Genomic DNA, 21,670 nt, shown 5'->3' with positions numbered 1-21,670 from the left:
GTCACCTCCGGGGCAGGCGGGAATCAAACTCATGCAGAAGTGGCGTTAGCTTCTTAGTGCAGTGCTTTAACCCGCTGCGCCACCAGGGAGGGCCGGAATAAATATTTTTAGCCACGCAAATTTTCCTTGTTCAGTATGTCAGTGTTTCTGAAAATTAAGTTTTTTATTTCAATTAACATTATTTATTTGATCTCTAAAATGATCGGGACAAATTACCTTGCTATTTATATGCAGGGATGTCCAGAATCAGACTGATTTCTTTAAGTAAACTTGGAGCAAACATACCTAACAGTCACAGATCTTATATTTGGTAGTTTGATCTGGAATTCAGTGGCCTAAGAGTTGTCTGTGAATTAACGAATGCTGGTTTATAGAATGTAGAGGTTTAGCATAATCCTGAATTTGCACATTCTGGTATATTCATGCCCTGCTCACTATGCTTCAAGTTATATTGTTGTTTTTTTCTTTTTTAAAAAAGTATTTTATTTAATTGTGCATACAGAACTGTGTATTTGTGCCAGAGGTGCAGGAGCTGAGAGGATTCACCAAAGTCAAAGTATAGAACAGGCAGGTTGACGAAGTACACTGCTGAAGTATAGAACAGGCAGGTTGACGAAGTACACTGCTGGTCAGGAGAGGTCTGCTGCACCATGTGCATCATGTGGATCACCTCCGGGGCAGAAGGGTGTCAAACTCATGTGGCTAATGTGGAATTGGCTTTAGCTTCTTTTTTAAAGATTTATTTATTTGTGCATACAGAACTGGGGTACAGGTCAGAGGCTCAGGGGTAGCGAGAGGCTTCACCAGAGACAGAGTGGGGAGCAGAACAGGCAGATCGACGAAGTACAGTGCTAAGGGGAGCAGCGGGTGGGTCAGGAGAGGTCTGCCGCGCCATGTGGTCACCTCCGGGGCAGGTGGGGATGGAACTCATGCGGAAGTGGCTTTAGCTTCTCAGTGCTGTGCTTTAACCGACTGTACCATCAGGGTGGGCCTATATTGTTATTTTTAAAAAACCCGTAGTACACTTTTTTCCCTCTTTACTAAGTGGACAGTGAAAACTTGCCCTTGAAAAGTAAACTCCCTTACATGTCTGTTTATGCTATGTGTTTTCCTCATTTAGAAGTTAGGATATTATTTATTTATTTATTTATTAGGAAAAGAAGCTGGTAAATAAAGACTACACGAGGTCTTTACTATTAAGATACATATATAAGACTTCTAAATCAATTTTCTTAAATGCTAGTTTTAAGTGGCTTTACTATAGTTCTTTTAACCCAAATCTGCTAAATCTAATAAAAGTAAAACAAGCTAGTGACCTCTGTTTTAACAGTAGGAAAAATCTGCATCTATTGAACAAATTGGGTATACTTTTACTTTGGTATGTGAGACAGTTGACATAGGAAAATTCCATTCATATCGGTTGTGTACATTCTACTCTATTTCACACAGACCCAAGAGCTTGCTGTTGTTTGAATCATATGACAAACAAAATGTGTTATTGATATTTTTTTTCCCCAGCTGAATTATAAGTTTCTGGACTCTGTAGACATATTATTTGTGTAAGTATGTGCTTTGAAGGAAACCAAAACATTTGTTAATTTGGTTTACTTATTTTTACATTATTTGGTAAAACAAATGCTTTTTTATGGCATGATTTTTTTTAAAGAAATTATTTTTACTTAGTTATGCATATAAGAACTGGGCTAGAAGTGCAGGGGTGGGTGGGTGAGAGGATTCACCAGAGATAGAGTGGGGAGCAGAACAGGCAGATTGACTGAAATACACTGCTGAGGAGAGCAGCAGGTGAGACAGGAGAGGTCTGCTCTACTATGTGGGTCACATCAATGGCCAGGGATAGAACTCAAGCCACAGTAGCTGGTGACAGCGTGAGAGGCCCCAAATAGTATGAATATTGTCTTATCAATATGAATATACACATTTTTATCTAAGAAGTTTGTGGAATCTTTTTATTAATTGTGGCATGAATATAATTTTTGATATATTTTTATCTTCCAGGTGAGTTAAATATTTTTATGAAATTTACATACATGATGTTAGTATTACCAAGTATCTTTTGGTTACTTGAGGAAGTTTGGGTCTCACTCTGTCATGGAGAATATGCTACTTATAAAAAAAAAAAAGGAGAAGAAGTTTGGCAAGTGTGAGTGAAGAGGTAAAAAGGTAAAATACAGAATTTCTTCTCTTAGTGTCTGTTGCTTGAGCTTCGATATCATGAAGTACCTTTCTCACCTTCTACACGGTAGCTATTTCTTTTCAAGTTCATGTCTCACCTTCTGCACGGTAGCTATTTCTTTTCAAGTTCATGTTGGTGTGGAAATCCTACTCAAGAGGAAGAATCGCCTGATGTCTTATTTAATATTAAGCCTCTATGAGTTGTACTCTCTTTTTTTTCTTGAAGTTATACAGTGCAAAACTACTGTCATTGCCCTTGCTTTTTGTCTTTGCTGCACATTTACTTTTCGACAGGCTTAAATAATGGCACAAATGGTTGAGATGATTTATGCCCATAGAGTGATATCTTCATTGGCTCCCTTCACATTCCTTTTTTTACTAATGGTCTGTTGAACATCTAGTGTAGGTGAATTTTATTAGAAAGTATATTTCCTCTAAATGCTGTTCCTAAACTGAAAGAAATGGGCCATAATCATATAAAAATAAAGTATCTCTTTGTAGAATTTACAAGAAATGGAATATGTCCTTATTCCTCAGGCATAGAACATAAGGGACTTTTTTCTCTCACTCTAAGATTGCTCTTTATACCAATGCTGATTAAGTGTATCACATCAACAGCTGTTGTGACATACAGAAAAAGGAATGGGTCCGCTGAAAAATCTCAATTGAAAGGAGAAATCTCCTGAAGTTTCCTGTTATCTACAATTTTCTTCTTCCTGTTAGACAGCAAAGATTGGTTCTCAGTCTGTGCAGATTGCTTCACTCCTAGTTCATAAAATGACAATTAATAACAGTGAGCTAAGATCATTCTGGATTTGATGTACTTCCCTATCACTATTGAAAGAGAGTCTTTAAATCTGCTGTTAACAACTTATAGGGACTTTGCACTGATTAATTCATCTGGTCATAGTCGCTAGGCTGACAAGGCATCTTGTAAGCTTTGCATTCCGTTGAGATCAGTGCCATCGTTTTATAAGAAATGGACTTATTATTTTATAGGGCACTAGTTGGAAAGAAATTTTAACTGTCAATTGTAGGATTTACCACTGAAATTTAATTTATTGACCTGTGAGAAAACAGATTTCATCCTTTACTGAAATTTCTAAATACAAAGTAAGGTTATCAGAAATCAAAATGATTCTGACATTTCAACTTTAGTAGAAAGTCAATAGATTTAAAGTACTCTCTTTCCTGAAATGTTCAGTGATCCACCAGTAGCACAGGTCTATAAGAAAACATTATCCACTGTATAGTAAAACACTGATAAGTCAATTATGGGTACTAACTTTTAGAGTCAACATGATCTGGGGGCCACAGAGGACTTGTCTTCCCTTATTCTTGTACTTGAACTCCAAATTCCCTCAGAAGAAGCATCTCTCCCCATTAAATGTGCCTTGTGGTGCTGTCAGTGAATATTTCCAGCCTTGTCTTAGTCAAAGCTATTAATGTTTCTTCCTTGGGATTGAGAATCTTGACTACAGACAAAAGAGAGGGCAAAAAGTATGTGGAGCTAATTGTTCCATGACTGCGTGTGTGAATATTTTGTTGTTTTTATATCTAGTTGTCCAAGGCTGCATTAGTTCCTGGACCTGCACCTTCTAGACTGTGTGCCACCTCCCAATATATTTATCTTTTCTCATATTTACCTACAATCAGTGCTAATTTTCTCTCAAGAACTATGTGATTTTAATTTTGTGTGTGAACATGAGCAGGCTAAATGATATCCACATAGCTTGTTCCGGATAACTTCTGGATATGTCTGTGACAGTGTATCTGGTGGAGGTTAATTTATTGGCCTTTGATTTGTTAATTCAAATAATTAACATTTGAATTATTACACTGATCAAAGTAAATTTCCCCCCACTCAAAATGGATGAACATTCCTTTGGTGCTCGATAGAACAAAAAGGCAGAAGAGAAGCAAATTTACTTTTTCTGCTTGAACTAGGATATCCATCTTTTTCTGCCCATGGACACTAGTATCCTGGTTCTCAAAACTTCATAATTAGATCAGTATTTTTACTAACTCCCTTGTTATGTTTATCTAATCGAATCTACCTGTCATTATCATCTACTCTATTGATTAAATATCTCTGGAAAACACTGACCAAAACAGACTATCAAAGCTCTAATTATTTCTAATTGTTTTATTTGAGAGTAATATATCATCTTTTGATACAGCATAGAAAAATACAATTAAGATATAGTACAATTAAGATATAGTACAATTCAATATAATGTGGAACTTGTGCTTAGTAGAAACAGGTTAATTGGATTTCTGGAATCCATTTGGATGCTGACCACAGTCTGTGAAAATTTCTAGTCTCTATTTCTAGCCAAATTCTCCATAATCATAAAATACAAATATCCTTTCTATCAAGATAATTCAGCCATTCATGTTTTCATTTACTTATGGGCTCATAAGGTAGACTTTCCTGCCACACTCTGTGTATCTTGTATACCTGAAATTTTATTTCCTTTATTCTATATATCAACAGGTACTCTTAATCTTCAGGTCCAGTGAAATCTCAAGCAGGATTTTTTTTCTGTCAGCATTACTCAGAGTAAACCAATTTATATCCTATTCCCAAGTTTTGGGAATGCCTTGCAGGCATTTTACATTTCACCTGACTAAAATCATCTGATTTTCCCATCTCTGGCAGTTTCATTTTTGTGGTTCTACATTTGCATTGCTATCACGCAAATCCTCAAACCAGGAGTCAGCATCCACTAATTCCTTATACTGTTGCCTTCCCCACCCCCATAGGTAATTCTTTATGTCATTTAAGTTTAGCTCAAAAATTTCTCAGAACTTCTTTATTTTTTAAGATTTTATTTATTTTTTGTGTAGAAGAACGATGGTGCAGGCCAGAGGTGTGGGGGGTGGGAAGATTGTGGTGTGTGAGGGGATTCATTAGCGACAGAGTGGGGTACAGAATTGTCAGATCTACTGAAATATATTATTGAGGGGAACAGTGGGCGAGACAGGCAAGGTCTGCTGCTACATATGTGGGTTAGCTCCCTGGCAGGGAATCACACTTTGGCCATGTTTTGGGTCTTTGCAGTGATAGTACTAAGACTTAACCCCTAGGCCACCAGGGCAAACTCTCCCCCCTCAGAAACTGTTTACTACTAATTCTAAAAATTAATTCTACACCAATTTCTAGCACATCACCTTGTTTCCAATCTTCAAGACAAATGTCATTGAGAAATATCTGGTCCCTGTTTTATGTATTCATGTGACTCACAAGGGCTCAATTTTACATCTACTTTTTCCTTTAAATTATATTTGAAAATAAAACTACATTCTACTTGAGTGTTACTTTTTCTACCTTTCTTTTGGTTATTATATAACATGTTCATAAGTTAGTTAAAACTACAGAATTAAGAAAGTCATGATTCTGTTTGTGTGTATGTATATGCATTGTAAAAGGAATCTTGGTATGTTATTTGTGGGAATTAACAATTTATACTATGCATTAGTAATAGACACAAACAATATTCCCTTTAAAAATGAGAATTAGCTGAGTGAGAGAATTAGTACAACAAATATGTCATAATAAAGCACTTAAGTACATGAGTTCCTTGAGGGTAGGAACAGTGGCATTTACATTTTTGGCATCTTTGTAGTTTTTCTCCAACTACAGTGATTTCAAAAGGAGCCTCATCAAATGGTTGCTGAATTGAATAAAATATTTATTTCAGAATTGTTTTAATATTCATGATCTGAAATTAGTTTTTGAGCAAATGAAGTAAATTATCCTAGAATTAGGGAAGTTCAAGGACTTGTGAATGTCAATAAATATGGGTAAGAGTCTCACTTTTCCATCTCATTTGCAAACAAATTTTGGTCAGGAATGATAAGGGGTTTTTGAATTATGAATTTGTGGTTGTGTATTATATTGAGAGAGGGAATTTTGAAATATGAATTGTGAGAGCACTAACCTATTCTCAATAACAATACAATAATCAATGTATTGAAGATAATAAGATAACCTCACTCCTCCACATGTCCTCTAAATTATTTTAAAATCACCAGAGATTATAGTTACTATGTGGCTGGCTATAAAAAAGGAGATAGCTCTAGTTAAGAATTACAGAATTCTTACTTTCCATGATCTTCAAGGCATTTATGAAAAGTGGAAACATTGTTCATTACCTCCCTCCTTCCTTTCACTTAATTAGACATTTTCTGGAAGTATGAATTTTACAATTATCTGTCCACTCCCCCTAACACCAATTTTGCAGTTATTAAGTAACTAACACCCAGCTAGGTTATAAATACATGCTTTGATACTTCCAGGGCACACTTGACAGCAGTTTCTTTGTCCTTCTAAAATAGGGCAAAGGTTTGGGGGGACAGGTCACTGTTTGTGGGTTCTCACCTGTGTGCTCATAATTGCAGGACACCACTCAGGCTCAGGGAGCAGTAATGGGGTTAATTCATAGTGCAGTAATTGGGAAAAAGGAAACAGTTTCTAGGATCAGAAATGGCCAGCTCTCCTACCCCAGTTATTGTCCACAGTGTCCAGTAGTCCAAACCAAAAGGTTCTTGCACTAGATTGCATTACACCTTTGATAAGAGCCTGGCACACTGCAAGTGGTAGACCAGGACCCAACTCAGTGGCAACTGGAAGTGATCACAGGCGGTGCTGTTGAGGTGGCACCACAGCAGCCAGTAACACCTACCTGGAGATCTGACTAGACAGTACCAGGAGCCACAGTGGGTAATGCCAGAAGTTGTAGCACCAGGAGGCAGTGCTGGAGGATCAGAAGCAGTGCACACCATTTAAGAGATGTCCAGACATGTCAGTAGTGCCAGTCAGCACTGGCCAGCAGGCAGTGGTGCCAGAGATACCAGTGTTAGAGCTCTTAGAGAGCTGTTGGCATAAGCCAATAGCAGGAAGCTCTTTTAGAGATTCCAAAGGAGTAGAAGTCAGGCTGCAGTTTGAAATGGTGAACAGAGTCCCAACAAATCTGGTTGAAGCCATCTGATGAATGGGTTCTAACCTCTCCAAAGCGTTTGCTTCTATTTACCTCAGAGGAGCCACCTTTTAAATCTGACTAGTCTGTTTGCAATTTTAGTTGTTTAATTGGTATCAGTTAACTTTGATTTCTGTTAGTTTGCAATCCTGAATGGTCTCACAAACCTTGAATGACATTGGTGGGAACTTAAACCTCACTCATCATTTATAATTCTGGTGTGTCATTTAAAAGTGAAACCCCTAATGGCTGTGCAGACCTAACCTATGCTGGGACTTGGAGAGGAATAACCACCATCGCCATTGTTGGAAGCCTGCCTGACAGGCCTGGGGCTTCCACAGCACAGTCCACGCTGATGCTGCAGGAGCTTGGGGCTGCCCTACCATGATGCTGCTTATGCCTGAGGCCTTTCTCTCCAGGGCTTTTGGGGAATAGCAGAGGCCCAGTCACAATGGCCACGTCCCACAGTAACTGTAGCTATAGGGCTCCTGCTTCCTTCTATATATTACACTCAAAAAGAAAGGCTTCACCAACGCAATAACATATAGTTAGTCTTTTAAATGACATAAGTTTTATTTCAGAGTTTTTAATTTCAGCTTTTGAAAGTCAAAACAATGCCTTGATTCTGCCCACACATGTAAGTGTCTGTATGTGTGTATCTGTGCCAATGAACCATATTTATGGAAGATATTTCCGGGAATTTGTAGTACATTTTGTTAATAGAGACCAGTTCTTCGGACAGAAGCTACCAGAAGTTAAAAACTGTCGTGCTGTATAAGAAAATAGATTCAGAAAACCTTAATTTGTCCTGAATGGTGTTTTACTATTGTTTGTGTTGTTATTTTTACTTAACCTTTGGAAATCATGAGATTTTACATAGAAAATCAGATTTCCTGCTTTACTTGAAAAATCAGGAAACGTAAGAAATTGTGTGCAGTTCAGACACTGGTGACGCTGTGATTTTAAACTGCAAATGGCAACAATTTAAAGGCTTCCATCCCTTCATTTTGATGTTTCTCTTCCGTATCAAATGGTGTAGTTGCAAGCACTGAAATGCTTACCCAGAATGCTCCCTGGCTTAATGGGGTATTACATGCCATCTTATTCCACCTGTAATTTCCCCCCAATTTCTAAGCTATATCAATTTTTCCTTCATAAAGTTTTTCACATTTGGGCCTATTTTCTTTCTCTGCTTGTTATGATTTTATCCAGGTCATGTGTTCTTCCTTTCCTCACTTCAGAGCTGCTGCCTTAACCTTTCCCCTGCCTGCCCATTCTACTCTACACACATTGCAGATTTATATGCTCAAGTCACTCTTCAGTATGTGAAGTCCTGCCCTCAGTCATGCAGTGACAATCCAGAAGCCATGTCCAACTATTTAATGAATGGACAGAATTCAGTTTGCTTTCCCCCTTCATTTTGGCTGAATTCAAACACATAACTATAGCCAACATGATAATTTCTAGCATTTGCCAGCTTCTGACATCTTTATTCCCAGCCTTCTCATTCTCCTCTCCCAAATGGTGTTCACTCACTCAGAGTGTTTCCAAATTTGTGTTCACTCACAAATAGAGATGAGTGCCTCTGTTGGGAGCCTGCTTCCCTAAAGAAGCTGCCATTTTTGGGAAAATACCTGTTTGTTCTGCACATGGAATTCCAGGACATAAGAAGTTCTGCAAACAGAACTTCCCAGAATTGACCCCTGTTCTTTGAGGATGTTCTGGCATGTGCACATGTTCCCTACTATCCAGGAAAATTTGTTTTCAATAATAACTTGTTAATCTGTATAAGCAAAAGCACAATTGTGTGCTATTATCTTCTCCCTTTAGTTTGATCTATAATAAAGTCTGGCCAGGGAGAGTGAAAGGCAGAGCAGTTCTCAAGGGCACTGTCCCCAGCCTCCCCTTGTTGCAAATTCGTTTAGACTCTGAAACTTTGTTAGTGGTAGAAAACTTCATCAGCTGTCCTGACTGCAGCAACCTCTATTTGGTGTTCTTTTAATTATCTTAGTCCACAATTGTGGGATGTAGCTCATCTTGTCGTGTGCATATTGAAATATTATGTGTTGTTTCTCTGACTGTCATAAAGCAAATTTCTCCAACTATTGTCCCCAGACATACTCAGAATCACCTGTCTTGCACCTAGATATTTGTTCTATGGGCATCACCTATATCTTATTGAATTCCTTAAGTTCAAAGGAGGAACTTGGTCATCTAAAATTTAAAAAGTGGAAGATTGGTTCAGTCAGCCTCTGGGTAAGCACCCCATTGGCCTGGTGACAGGAAGAGCAAAGCAGGAGCTACCAGAAAGATACCAGCTTCTATGCCCACAAGTCCCATAAGGCCCCAACTTCTATGCCCAGCATTCACTAAATGCCTAGAACAGCAGGAGAGAAGAAAGGAGACAACAAAAGCCCCAAATTCAGTACAGCAAACTATGAGGGTGACCTAAATTATAAATAGCCAAGAAAGTCCTCAGGGGAGCAATGCACCAGAGAGAGACAATAAAATTCCAGAACCATCCATAAAGATATGGAACATCTTAATCTGTCAGGCACAGAATGGCCATAAAAAAGAAAATTTTAAAAACTGGAACAACACTAGGAAAACTCAGAAAACAGTTTACAGATTTGAAAGACTCAGAAAAACAATATTACGAGGAACAAAATCAACGGACAGAAGTTTGAAACTGAAATCCTAAACAAGAAAATAATGGAATTGCAAGATGCAGAAAGAATAATGAAGAAGATAAAAATTCTGGAGAAACCCAGAGACATAAAATAAACCAAACAGAAAAGTGAATCAAACAAATAGAAAAAGAGAGAAAGAGAGATAACAAGAGAGAAAAAATGAAGGAACTCTTGAGAATTATCTGGCATCATTAGGAAAGGAAATATAAGGATTATAATCATCCAAGAAGAAGAGAGAAAGGTGGGAAATGAAAAGTCATTTAAAGAAATAATGGAAGAAAAATTTCCACACTTGAAGAAAAAAAATAACTTTAGGAATATCAAAGCCAAGCAAGAGAAAACAAAGAGCCCAAGATAAGATGAAAATAATGAAACTCATGAGGGACAAAAAAAGATAACCTATAAGGGAGACATAATTATACTAATATCAGACTTCTCTATTTGAATAGAGTGACATATTTAAAATACTATAAAATAAAAAGCGTCTAGCCAAGAATACTCTAGCATTCATACTTGCCTTCAGATGAGAAAAAGGAATAAAGGTCTTCTTAGACAAACAGAATCATGGGGAGTTTACAATCATTTTCCATCCAAGAAATATTAAAAGGACTTTGTTATTTAAGCCAAAGAGAGGAGTAAACACAAAGTACTGAACAAACAAACAGAACCACAAAGCAAAGGGGGAAAATGGCAGTAATAGACCTTCATATATAAATAAATACTTTAAATACCAGTGAAATTAATGCACCATAAAAGACGCAATGTAGCATAATCCAAACTTCTGCTCTTTCCAGGAAAGACACCTAAATTCTAAGGACAAACATTGACTAAAACTAAAAGGGAAGAAAACAATTTTATAAACAAATGGCATCCAAAGGAATACAGGGCAGCAATACTTATATAAGATAAAATAAGTTCCCAGTTTAGGGCCCTCCCTGGTGGCACAGGGGGTTAAAGCACAGCACCAAGAAGCTAAAGCCACTTCAGCATGTGTTCAATCCCTGCCCCAGAGGTGATCCATGCATGGCGCAGCAGACAGCTCCTGACCCGCCCACTGCTCCCTCAGCAGTGTACTTTGTCAGTTGGCCTCTTCTGCTTCTGCTCTGTTTCTGGTGAATTCTCTGACCACTCATGTAACTCTGGCCTGTTCCCCAGTTCTGTATGTATAAATAAATCTTTAAAAATATATAAGTTCCCAGCTTAAGAGGATGGACACTACATAACAATCAAGGAAAGAACACAATTAAAAGACCTGGTACTCATCAATCTATACTCCCTAAATGAAAGAGTACCAAAATACATTAGATGATAACTATCATATCTGAAAAACAAATGGGATAAATACATATGGCTTTGGAGAATTCAGTATCCCACTCTCACCAATGGACAAATCAAGACAGAAAATAAATAGGGACACAATCATTCTAAAAACAAGAACTAGCAGCCCTCCCTGGTGGCGCAGCGGGTTAAAGCACAGCACTGAGAAGCTAAAGCCACTTCCGCATGAGTTCGATTCCCGCCTGCCCCAGAGGTGACCACATGGCGAGTCAGACCTCTCCTGACCCGCTCGCTGCTCCCCTCAGCAGTGTACTTCATCGATCTGCCTGTTCTGTACCCCACTCTGTCTCTGGTGAATCCTCTCACCCTCCGCATCTCTGGCCTGTACCCCAGTTCCGTACAAATAAATAAATAAATATTTAAAAAAAAAAGAACTAGCTTATGTAAGTATAATAGACATTTAAAAGATGCTACATCTCAAAAAGCTAAATAAAGATTTTTCTCAGGCACCCATGTGTTATTCTCCAGGATTGACTACATAGTGGGCCTTAAGATAAACATAAATTCATAAAGATTGAAATTATATTAAGTCTCTTTTCTGACCATAAAGCTACTGAACTAGAAATAAACTACAAAAAGAAAATGAGGAAATACTCTAACACATGGAAACTGCAAAACACGCTACTAGATGACAACTGAGTTAGGGAGGGAAACAAAGATTAAAACCAAAATACTTTGAGAAGAAGGATAAAAAGGAGAGGAGACATTCCTCAAAAAAAGCAAAAAGCAATATAATAGGAAATGTATAGAAATGCAAGCCTACATAAAAACTAGAAAAAGCCCAGATAAACAAACTTGCCTCTTGGCTCAAAGAACTAGAAAAAGAACAACAAAAATGGCAAAAGTCAGTAGACAGAAGAAAATAATAAAAATCAGAACAGAAATAAAGTAAGTAGATATTAAAAAGAAAGTCCAGATATTAAAAAGAAATCCTTTGAAGAAAGATATTCAAAGGCTGGTTCTTGAAAAAATACACAAGGTAGATAAACCTCTAGGTAGACTCATTAAGAAAAAGAGGGGAAAAAAAAAAAACAAAATAAATAAGGCCACAAAAGAAGTAGGAGAAGTTACATTCAGACCCTGCAGAAATTCAGAGGCTAAGATATTATAAACATTTGCCAGGCAAACAAATTCAATGCTCTCATAAAAATAATTAAAAACCTGGGCATAAAACTGTAAAAGGAGTTGAAAAACCTATACAAGGGAAATTATAAAACATTGTTAATAGAAGTAGAAGAACTCTTTGAAAAAAAATTCTCAAGGAAATGGAGAGCTACTCCTTGGTCATGTATAGGGAGAATCAGCTGTCCTACCCAGAGCAATTTTTAAATTTAATGCAATTCCAGTAAAAATCCCAATGACATTGTTCAATGAAATCGATCAAATATTACTGAAATTCACATAGAATTGAAAAAAATGTCAAATATCCAAATTTCTTCTGACTAAAAAGGGGGAAATGGAATCATCCCTCTCCCAGACTTTAGATTATAATACAAAGCCATAATAATTAAAACAACATGATACTGGGGGGAAAAAAAAAGAGAACAATGAAATAGAATTGAGAGTCCAGAAATACAACCACTTAAAATACAACCACATAAAAACAACTAATATACAAAAAAGGGGTGAAGTATATGCATGAGAACAAGGAAAGTCTTTTAAAAATGATGTTGAGAAAGCTTGACTCAAGATTCAAAACAAAGAAACTAGATCACTATCTAACACAATACATGGAAATAAACTGCAATTGTTAATAAAGATCTTGGATGTGAGACCTGAAATTATAAAATATATGGAAGAAAACATAGGCAAAACACTTCAAGGGTCCTCCATGGTGGCCTTGGGGTTAAGTCTCAGAGCTATCACATCTGTGGTCTGAGTTTGACGTCTGGTCAGGGAGCTGACCCACAGATGGTGCAACAGTCCTGTCCTGTCTCACCCACTTCTCCTGTTAACAGCATATTTCAGTAGATCTGCCTGTTCTGCTACCCACTCTGACTCTGATGAATTCTCCCACCACCACTCCCTACCCCTGCACCTCTGGCCTAAACCACAGTTGTTCCAGTTGTTCTACACAAAGCAATACTACTACTAATAATAAACTTCATGACATAAACTTCTGAGACATCTTTGCAGAATAATCTTCAAAATCTGGAAAACAAAGGAGAATATAAATAATTGAGACTATACCAAACAAAAAAGTCTGTACAGTAAGGGAGACTAACCAAAACAAATTAACACCCTACTGAATTGAAGGAAATGTTGACACATCATACATCTGATAAGGGACTGATATCAAAGCTCATACAATTCAACAAACAAAATAAACAACCCAATAAAAAAAAAAGTGCCACTTCTCCAAAGAAGATAATGCAGTTCATAACAGGCATAAAAAAACAAAAAAACAAAAAACAAAAAACAAAAAAACTGTTCCTTATCACTTAGCATCAGGGAAATGCAAATTAAAAACACAAGCTACCACATTACACTGGGGTAAGAATGAACCATACATATATACATATATATATATATATATATACATATGTACACACACACACACAACAGCAACAACAAACAATTACTGGTGAAATGCAGAGAAAAAGGAACCTTTAGATTGCTGTTGGGAATGTAGATTGGTCTGGGCCCTATGGGAAAAATATGTACCCAAGGAACACGAAAACGCCACTTTCAGAGAAAACATGTATGCCTATGTTTATAACATTGCTATTCACAATAGCCAAGAAATGGAAACAAACTTAGTGTCCTAGATGGATGAGTGAATCAAGAAGATTTTGTGTATATTTACAATAGAATATTACTCGGCCATTAAAAAAGATAAACTCATGTCACTGTGGCAGCATGGGTGGAACTGGAAGGGATTATCCTAAAAGAAATGAGCCAGAAATAGAAAGACAAACACTGGATGATTTCACTTTTATATGGAATATAGTGCAAATAAATAAAGGGTCAGAAGAGACAAACTTTAAAGCCAGTCCTCCAAAGTGAACCATAAATCTGAGCCCCCTGAGTGAGTAAGAAGAGGGGTGGGAGAAAGAAGGAAGGAACTAAAAAGAAAGGAGATGAGCCCCACCAACTAAGGTGGAGGATTATGGGTAATTCATGGTGGGAGAACTGATTATCACACCTGAGAGAGAAATTCTTTATTGTTCAAAAAATGAACAAAGATTTAAAACAATGATAGTTCAATAAAGTATATATTTAAAATAAAATAAAATTAGTAACAGGCTAATAATGGCTGAGATTGCCTCCGTGCTATACTAAATCGCTTAGTGGTTTGAAAGAAGGTAAAATAGGTTTCATATCATTTTGTAATCAGTGTTTGCAGGTCTACCAGTGTGTTTTTCCACAACTACTTACCCTAATTATTGCTAATAGCTCCAGTGTGGTTTTAACCACAAAGTTGACACACTTTGAGGCCATCCATGGAAAATAGAAAGCAAATAAGAGCCTCTTTACCATGCAGTCAAAAGCAAGATGATTTGATTTTAACCTTCTTGAGTGTAATGTTTCTTTTCATTTAAAAAAAATTGTTTTCTGCCATACTCATGCCTTATTTTAGAATTTCAGTGATTAGCAAACGTTGAATTGACCTGGATAAATTGAACAAATGTTTGAAAATGAGAAGATTAAGAGAATATCATTTTTTTTCCATTTGGAAATGATGGTGCTAACTTTTATTGGTAAATGTTCACTCTGAGGTTAAGCACTGAGCTCATTGCTATATGTACATTACCTTTGACGGGTGTCCTAAAAAGACACTGCTATGGTCAACCACATTTTAACAATGGAGATGATTCAGCTGGAATTGCAGAGGGAGGCAATAGATGCGATGATATGAGAGGCAACTACTTTCGTCATTCATGAGCAAAATGTGTTTGAACAACTGTAAAGCATCTGTTTCATATTTGAAAGGAGTTTGGTAAATTTCAAACACTGATTAGTAACTGTTGGGGGAGTTATCCCCACTGTGTTATAATTACTGTGATCAATGTCCTAAAGCAGTGAAAAAGACATTGGAATTGTTAGATATGGGTTCAGTTTTCAGTTTCCCACCTCACAACTCTGTGAAGAAAGAGGAAGATTCAGCCTTCCTAGGTGCCAGTAGTTGGTTCTGTAAAATGGGGCCAGTATTATACATATTAGGTTGTTGTAGAGACCAGATGAAGCAATTTGTATAAAATATAAAAAATATACGATGCAGTTCCCATTGCAGATAGTTCAAAGTATGAACTAGAATCTCAAAAAGCCTTACATTATTTTAAATCATATAAAGAGAAATAAAATACAGACATAATGAAATCTCACCCCAATGCAAGTAGTATAGATCCCAACTGAGACCTGAGACTCAAGGAGTTAAATAGCATGCTACAGTCATGCAGTTAGTAAGTTGATGAGCTGAGGTTTAAAAACCACATCTTCCTGACTTCGCAAGCTATGCTTTTTCCATAGCACCGGATTGGCTTTAAAATATAAAATAAGCTAACACACACACTTTTTCTTAACATTTAAAAAAAAATGATATTCAGAAGTAACTCATTCTTATAAATTTCATTAAGAATTTATCATCTAGCTTCTGTCTCCATTTCCTTTAATGAAATATAGTAAACATAATTTGAGCATGGCTTAACTGAAGTGTCCAAATGGGATAAAATTGATCACTTAGGAAGTTAGATTTTGAAAATTACAAAAACTAAATTGTACTGAATGGCCACAATTTTTTGAAAGGAAAACTTGAGGAAACAATTGACTACTCCATCATTATTTCTCTAATGAGATATCTATAGTATGGGGTGATTAAAGTAAAAAATAATATGAACTTCACTGCAAGAAGTAGTGAAGAGCATCTCTGTCTTCATGGGTTTGGGGTTTATAAAAAAATACCCATTTTCATCCAGAAATTCCACTCCTAATGGGCACAAAAGCATTCATTTGAAAGAATATATTCATTCCTGTGTTCACTGCAGCACTATTTAACTATTTATAATACCAAGGTGTGGAGTAGGCTAAGAATATGGGTACACACACACACACACACACACACATTCATAGTACTTGGTAATACAAAAGATAAACTCTTGCTATTTATACAACATGGATGAAATTAGAGGAAAGTATGCCAAGTGACATAATCCAGAATGACAAAGACAAATACAAGATTATGGGATGGGTGGAAAGACAAGGTGAGAGAAAGTACAGGGGTTTATGGTGCAAGGTTAAGAGTGACATGTTGGGGGTTCAGTGTAGTAACATAACGCCTGAAAAGGTGGGATACAGAGTTATACCGCTTTGAGATACACTTCTGCATTGTTTTTAAAAGGTTCAGTTATTGTTTTAAAGGTTCAGTTATTGTTTTAGAAAGAGCTAAGTTTTTTTTTTTTCTTAAAAGGAGCTTAGAGAATTTGTTAGTCCTGTGGCTTTTGAAGGAAATGGTTCTGAGACAACATCATGGCTGAAACAGAATCTCCAGTCAAGGTGAATGTAGCAATTAAATTTGTCACTGAGCCATCAAACAGGAGGAATGCTCTTGTTTCAAAACGTAAACATTTTTAAATGAGTGTGGTGTTGGGCATGATTAAGACAGGGATGGATATAAGAGTGTACTTGAAGGTGGAGGTGTTGATTTTAACACTGTAGGAAAACTTCTGGAGTGCAGAACATGCTCTGACAAGTAACTTAAACATTTTTGCCTTTGAAACATAGTGTATATATAAGTGGTAGTTAAATTCATAGACTTTGGATTCCTACCGTCTGGTATAAATACTAGCTCTGGCACTTCCTAATTTTATTGTTTTAGGCTTTGGCATTCTATTTTCTCATTTGAAAATTACAAATAATTATGCTTCATAGGGGTGGTATGATAATTCAGAAAAACCATCAGTAAACATTGTCAGTGTTATTATTGTTTGGGTGTGGTATGACTTTCTTGGCATATAAAGTTTCCCAGGACCTTATGAAGCAATTATCATGAATGACAGCAACTTCACAGCTGTCCTTTACAGCCCAATAGGTCATGAAATGGTGTACAAGACATTTATAAAGCATCATGTCAGGTATTTTTTAAAAGAGATATTAAAAGTGTTCGCGAAATGAAAAGGTCATAAAACCAAAACTTCTAGTAAACAATCATCAGTCTATACATATTTTCAAAATTGCACCAATTTGCACTCATCACGGGGGAGAACATATTGATTTGTGTGTATTTCAAGTAACCATTTTAGGTACGCTGTGCCCACCATGGACAGCATCCTCCCCTGGGATGGTGGCTTCTGTAATTGCAGTGAATGGCCATTCTATTTGTAGATGTTATTTCCTATAGCATGCAATCTTTCTGTGATTATTATTTTAAAAACTTATCCTCAAATTAGTTAGTGTTGTAGGCTGTAAAGGAAAACATTCTACAGCACAGGACCTCACAAATAATGAGTTGAAAATAGATACTGTTTTATCAACAAAGTAATCTGTTTATTGCAACATAGGTAATAGGAGAAGCACTTCTGTAATACTAAAAACCTTCAAACAACCATTTAGTACAGAAAAAAAAAGAAAGAAAGAAAAAGAAAGAGAGAATGTAAAAGAAAAAAAAATTAAAGAAAACCAAAAGAACTAGTCATTTGGACTGCTGAGGCATTTTTTTCTCCTCCACACTATTTCTTGCTTATAAACAAAGCACAATTTCACATCAATAGCAAATCAACAGCAAGAGGACTTACCTTCTTTCAACCAAGAAATGTTATTTTTATCATTTTCAATATGCTCAGCTGTTCTTACTTTTATCTTCTCCAGCTCAGTTTCTGACATCTAAGTAGAAACAGAATTGCTGATATAAAAAATTCATTAAGAACCCAAATTTATAACATTGAGTTTTATATTTAGAGACAACTGCCATATTATAGGAAAATTTTATCTTTATAGTTTTCAGTTCACTGTCTAATGTTAAATGCTATATGTTATCCATTTGTAGTATCTTATAATTTTGTCACTGAAACTTTACATGCTTCATTTTTTCAATAAAAGTGCTATAAGATCTTATAATTTGTGAATATAAAGAATACCAGATTAACAACTAGCCACCGATTTGTAAAAGACATAAAACTGCTGCTTTCATGGTTTTTATAGTCTATAGAAAAGCATGCTACAAAGTGATTTTCAAAAGTATAAATACTCATGAAACACTAAAAAATCTTTTCAGTAATTTACTGGGTTGAATGAGACGCTAATGACCTAAGCCAGACCTGGTAGAGCTCCTGTAGGTGTGGAGACCTATCCTGCACCCCGTGTACTGCGCTTGACATTCAAGGCCTGCCCCCAACGGGCTAGGATGCTCCATTTGAACTAGCACCTCAGTACACTCACCTGTGTGTTCCAGATAGAGGAGCCCCAAGGTGTGGGGCAGGGGAGCAGCCTGGCAATGCCTTGGGCAAGCTTCCTGTTGTCTCTCAATGTCCAGCATTCCTCTTCACTGCCAGAAGTGAGCGAAGAAGCAAATACACTCCCTGCCTGGGTGGTGCTAGCTTTGTATTGCTGCCAGATGCATCCAACTTGCGGCTGAGAGGTTTCTTTCTTTCTTTTTTTTTTAAGGTAATATAAATCCTGTGGTTCAAAAACAATAAAATCTTCTACAAGCTAGCACTTATTTAGAATGATACTCTGCAAAACAGGGTGAAAATAATGAAGTCTTCCCAAATCGACAGAGTTTCTCCAGTCCCCCCTTTTTTTTTCCACACCTGCCATTCATCACTTTGGACTAATATTAAAGCATGAAGAAAAAACATATTGAGAACCAGGCTACTTGGATTAAAGGAAAAGGAAGAGGAATATTTAAACTTTTATTTTCTAGAAATTTGCCCTACCATTAATATTTTGAAAAGCAAGTTTTTCTAACTTTTGCAGGCTACAAGAAAAATATTTCCAGTTCTTCTGAGTTTCCAGTTATGACAAAAAGGATTTGGAGCAACATTCCAAAGAGGATTTGTCATTAAATTATTTAGTCAAAGATAATACTGTTCCTCCAGAAAGTTAAAAACACACACACAGAGAAAAACCATAACCCTTCAATATGCATTTTGATAAACAGGCCAACATTCCTAAATGTTGTCATTTATTTTTATTTTTATTTCACAATGGAAAATTGGTTAATTTGCTTCCTCTGCTGTTCTTACCTGATCAACTGGCTGTTTCCACCTTATATCCATTTCATATTCTAATCCAACTTCATTTCTCCTTTTACTTCAGTTCCAATTTCATTGTCTTTAGAAACTTACTCCATCAGCCAATTTTCTACCAAAACTTGTCAGTATCTCCCATTATTAGAAGGAAACATTTCAGATTCCCAAGGCTGATAAGAAAAACCTTGGATGATTAGATACTACAATGTAATTTTCAAACTGGGACCCAAAGTGTGAGGGTTTTTTTTTTTTTTTTTTTGACATGCTGAATTTTTCACTACACACAAAAACTATAATGCTGCTAGTCTTTATACTTACTGCTTTGGTTATTAGAAATTCCAGAAATATTTTCTCAAAATATTCTCATCACACCCATTTGAAGCCAGCTTGTTCTTTTTTATTTGGATATTATCTGTCTTCTCTGATTCCACTTCAAACTCACACTATAATCATTTCTCTATTGTATTAAGTTCCTAGCAAGAATAAAAACTCCTGAAGGACTCAGTCTCTATCTCAGTATTTTGTGCATCTTTCTGTGTTTGACATAATCACCCATAGATTAATGATGATGGCATAATTAAGCAAACCCATCAAAAACTGATAGAGCTTTCTTTTATCCCAAAGTTGTAGGATGCACCTGATTACAAAGTTCCTTGAAGTTATCTCTTTTCTTTGGTTAATAGAATTTTATGTCCCTTCCTTATACATTTGGAGACCTAAACTAATTCAGGAATATTCCTTTAGAAAAGCAAATTATTGTAATATGATATATTACTGGGGGCAAAAGAACATTTGGTAAGTAATAATGATTTTAAAGCAATAAACATAGGAGCCAAAAGATCTAAGGTGCAGATATACTGATGAGAAGAGACAGTCAAGTACCCAGCAGAGAATGAATGTGTGACTGGCACATTTGGGCCAGATGTGTGTATGTGTATGTGTATGTGTATGTGTATGTGTATATGTATGTATTAGGGCCAGATTTGTAATAGATTTGTAATCTATATGTGTGTGTATACTTTATATATATATATATATATATATATATGCACACACACACACATGCACACACAGATGTATATGTATATATATAGAGAGAGAGAAAGTAAGTTTTAGTTTATTCAGAACTTTGTAAAGTTTTACAATGGATTTTGATGTACAAATAACTTACAAATCATATAGCTTTCTCTCCATGCAGTTTCTCAGAGAACCCATCCTTATTCTGCAGCCTACAATACATTGAGGCTCAAGACGAAGCCTTTTTTCCTACTAAACTATTATCTAATTATCTGTCCAAAGAACATGAAATTACTTACGTTTTGTCTGCATTTCTTGCTTTGCAGATTATGTATTATTCTTAGTTATGGCTTTTATTTCATTTTTCTTGACATATATTTTTTCTATTTGTTTAACTTTAGCAATTATTTGAGGTCAGTACTAAATAATCTGCAAACTTTAAAATCCTTTTGCAAAATTTGTTCTGAGGAGGGAATATTTATGAAGGTAGAATAGTTACTAATTTGGAAATATTATCCAGTTTTAGCTGAAATAATTTTAACATATCCTAATATTTGGAATTTCTCTTTTTACTTTATCATTTTTCTTAGTTTAGCTTCTCACTGTTCTTTGAACTTGCCCTTTAAATTGATGTTTGTCTTTAAGGGTGTAGGATATTATTTTATACAAATAAAAATATTTCTTAAAAGATTTATTTATTTATGTATACAAGAACTGGGATGTAGGCCAGAGGTGTGGGAGGTTGGGGGGAGGGTACTGAGAGGATTTACGAGAGACAGAGTCGGGGCAGAACAGGCAGATTTACTAAAATACACTGCTGAGGGGAGCAGCAAAGGAGATTGAAAAGATCTGCTGTGCCATGTGGGTTGGCTCCTTGGCTGAGCTAGAATCGAATAATGCTGCAGTGACTGGGGACAGCTTCATAGCACTTCCTTTAACCCCTGTGCCACCAAGAAGGCCCTAAAAAATTAATTCTGAGTTTAGCCACATCTTTGTGAATATTCACAATAATTCTTTATGAAAGTTGTAAATGGTAGTTATTAAATTTTTCCATCTGTTTTATAAGAGGTGATAATAACAGGCATTGAGTAATTTTTCTTGAATCAACTAAATGACACCATTACTATTAGTATATTGAGGGTACACCATTCTCATGCTTGCTATTGAACCATTTATTTATCCACTGATAGATGGACGTTCCCACAGAAGTCTCCATCTGAGTGAGATATTCTAGTTTGGCAGGGATTTTTATCTGTTATATGAC

General features: G+C 36.2%; 1 protein-coding gene across 1 annotated transcript in view; it reads right to left on the bottom strand.

Annotated features, from left to right (window-relative positions):
• LOC105854738 overlaps positions 1-19,416 on the bottom strand; it is a 111,278-nt gene extending 91,862 nt beyond the window's left edge. The window contains exons 1-3 of the mRNA XM_012735160.1: positions 19,384-19,416; positions 18,578-18,814; positions 17,935-18,022 (exon numbers count right to left, since the gene is read on the bottom strand). Coding sequence (XP_012590614.1) covers positions 17,935-18,022; positions 18,578-18,814; positions 19,384-19,416 — 358 coding nt within the window. The remainder of the gene's footprint in view (positions 1-17,934; positions 18,023-18,577; positions 18,815-19,383) is intronic.
• Positions 19,417-21,670: the final 2,254 nt, after the last annotated feature.

This window comes from Condylura cristata, unplaced genomic scaffold (assembly GCF_000260355.1).
Source record: "Condylura cristata isolate star-nosed mole 26May11 unplaced genomic scaffold, ConCri1.0 scaffold00004, whole genome shotgun sequence".
NCBI classification, from domain to species: domain Eukaryota; kingdom Metazoa; phylum Chordata; class Mammalia; order Eulipotyphla; family Talpidae; genus Condylura; species Condylura cristata.
This window is presented reverse-complemented; position numbering and strand designations above follow the sequence as displayed.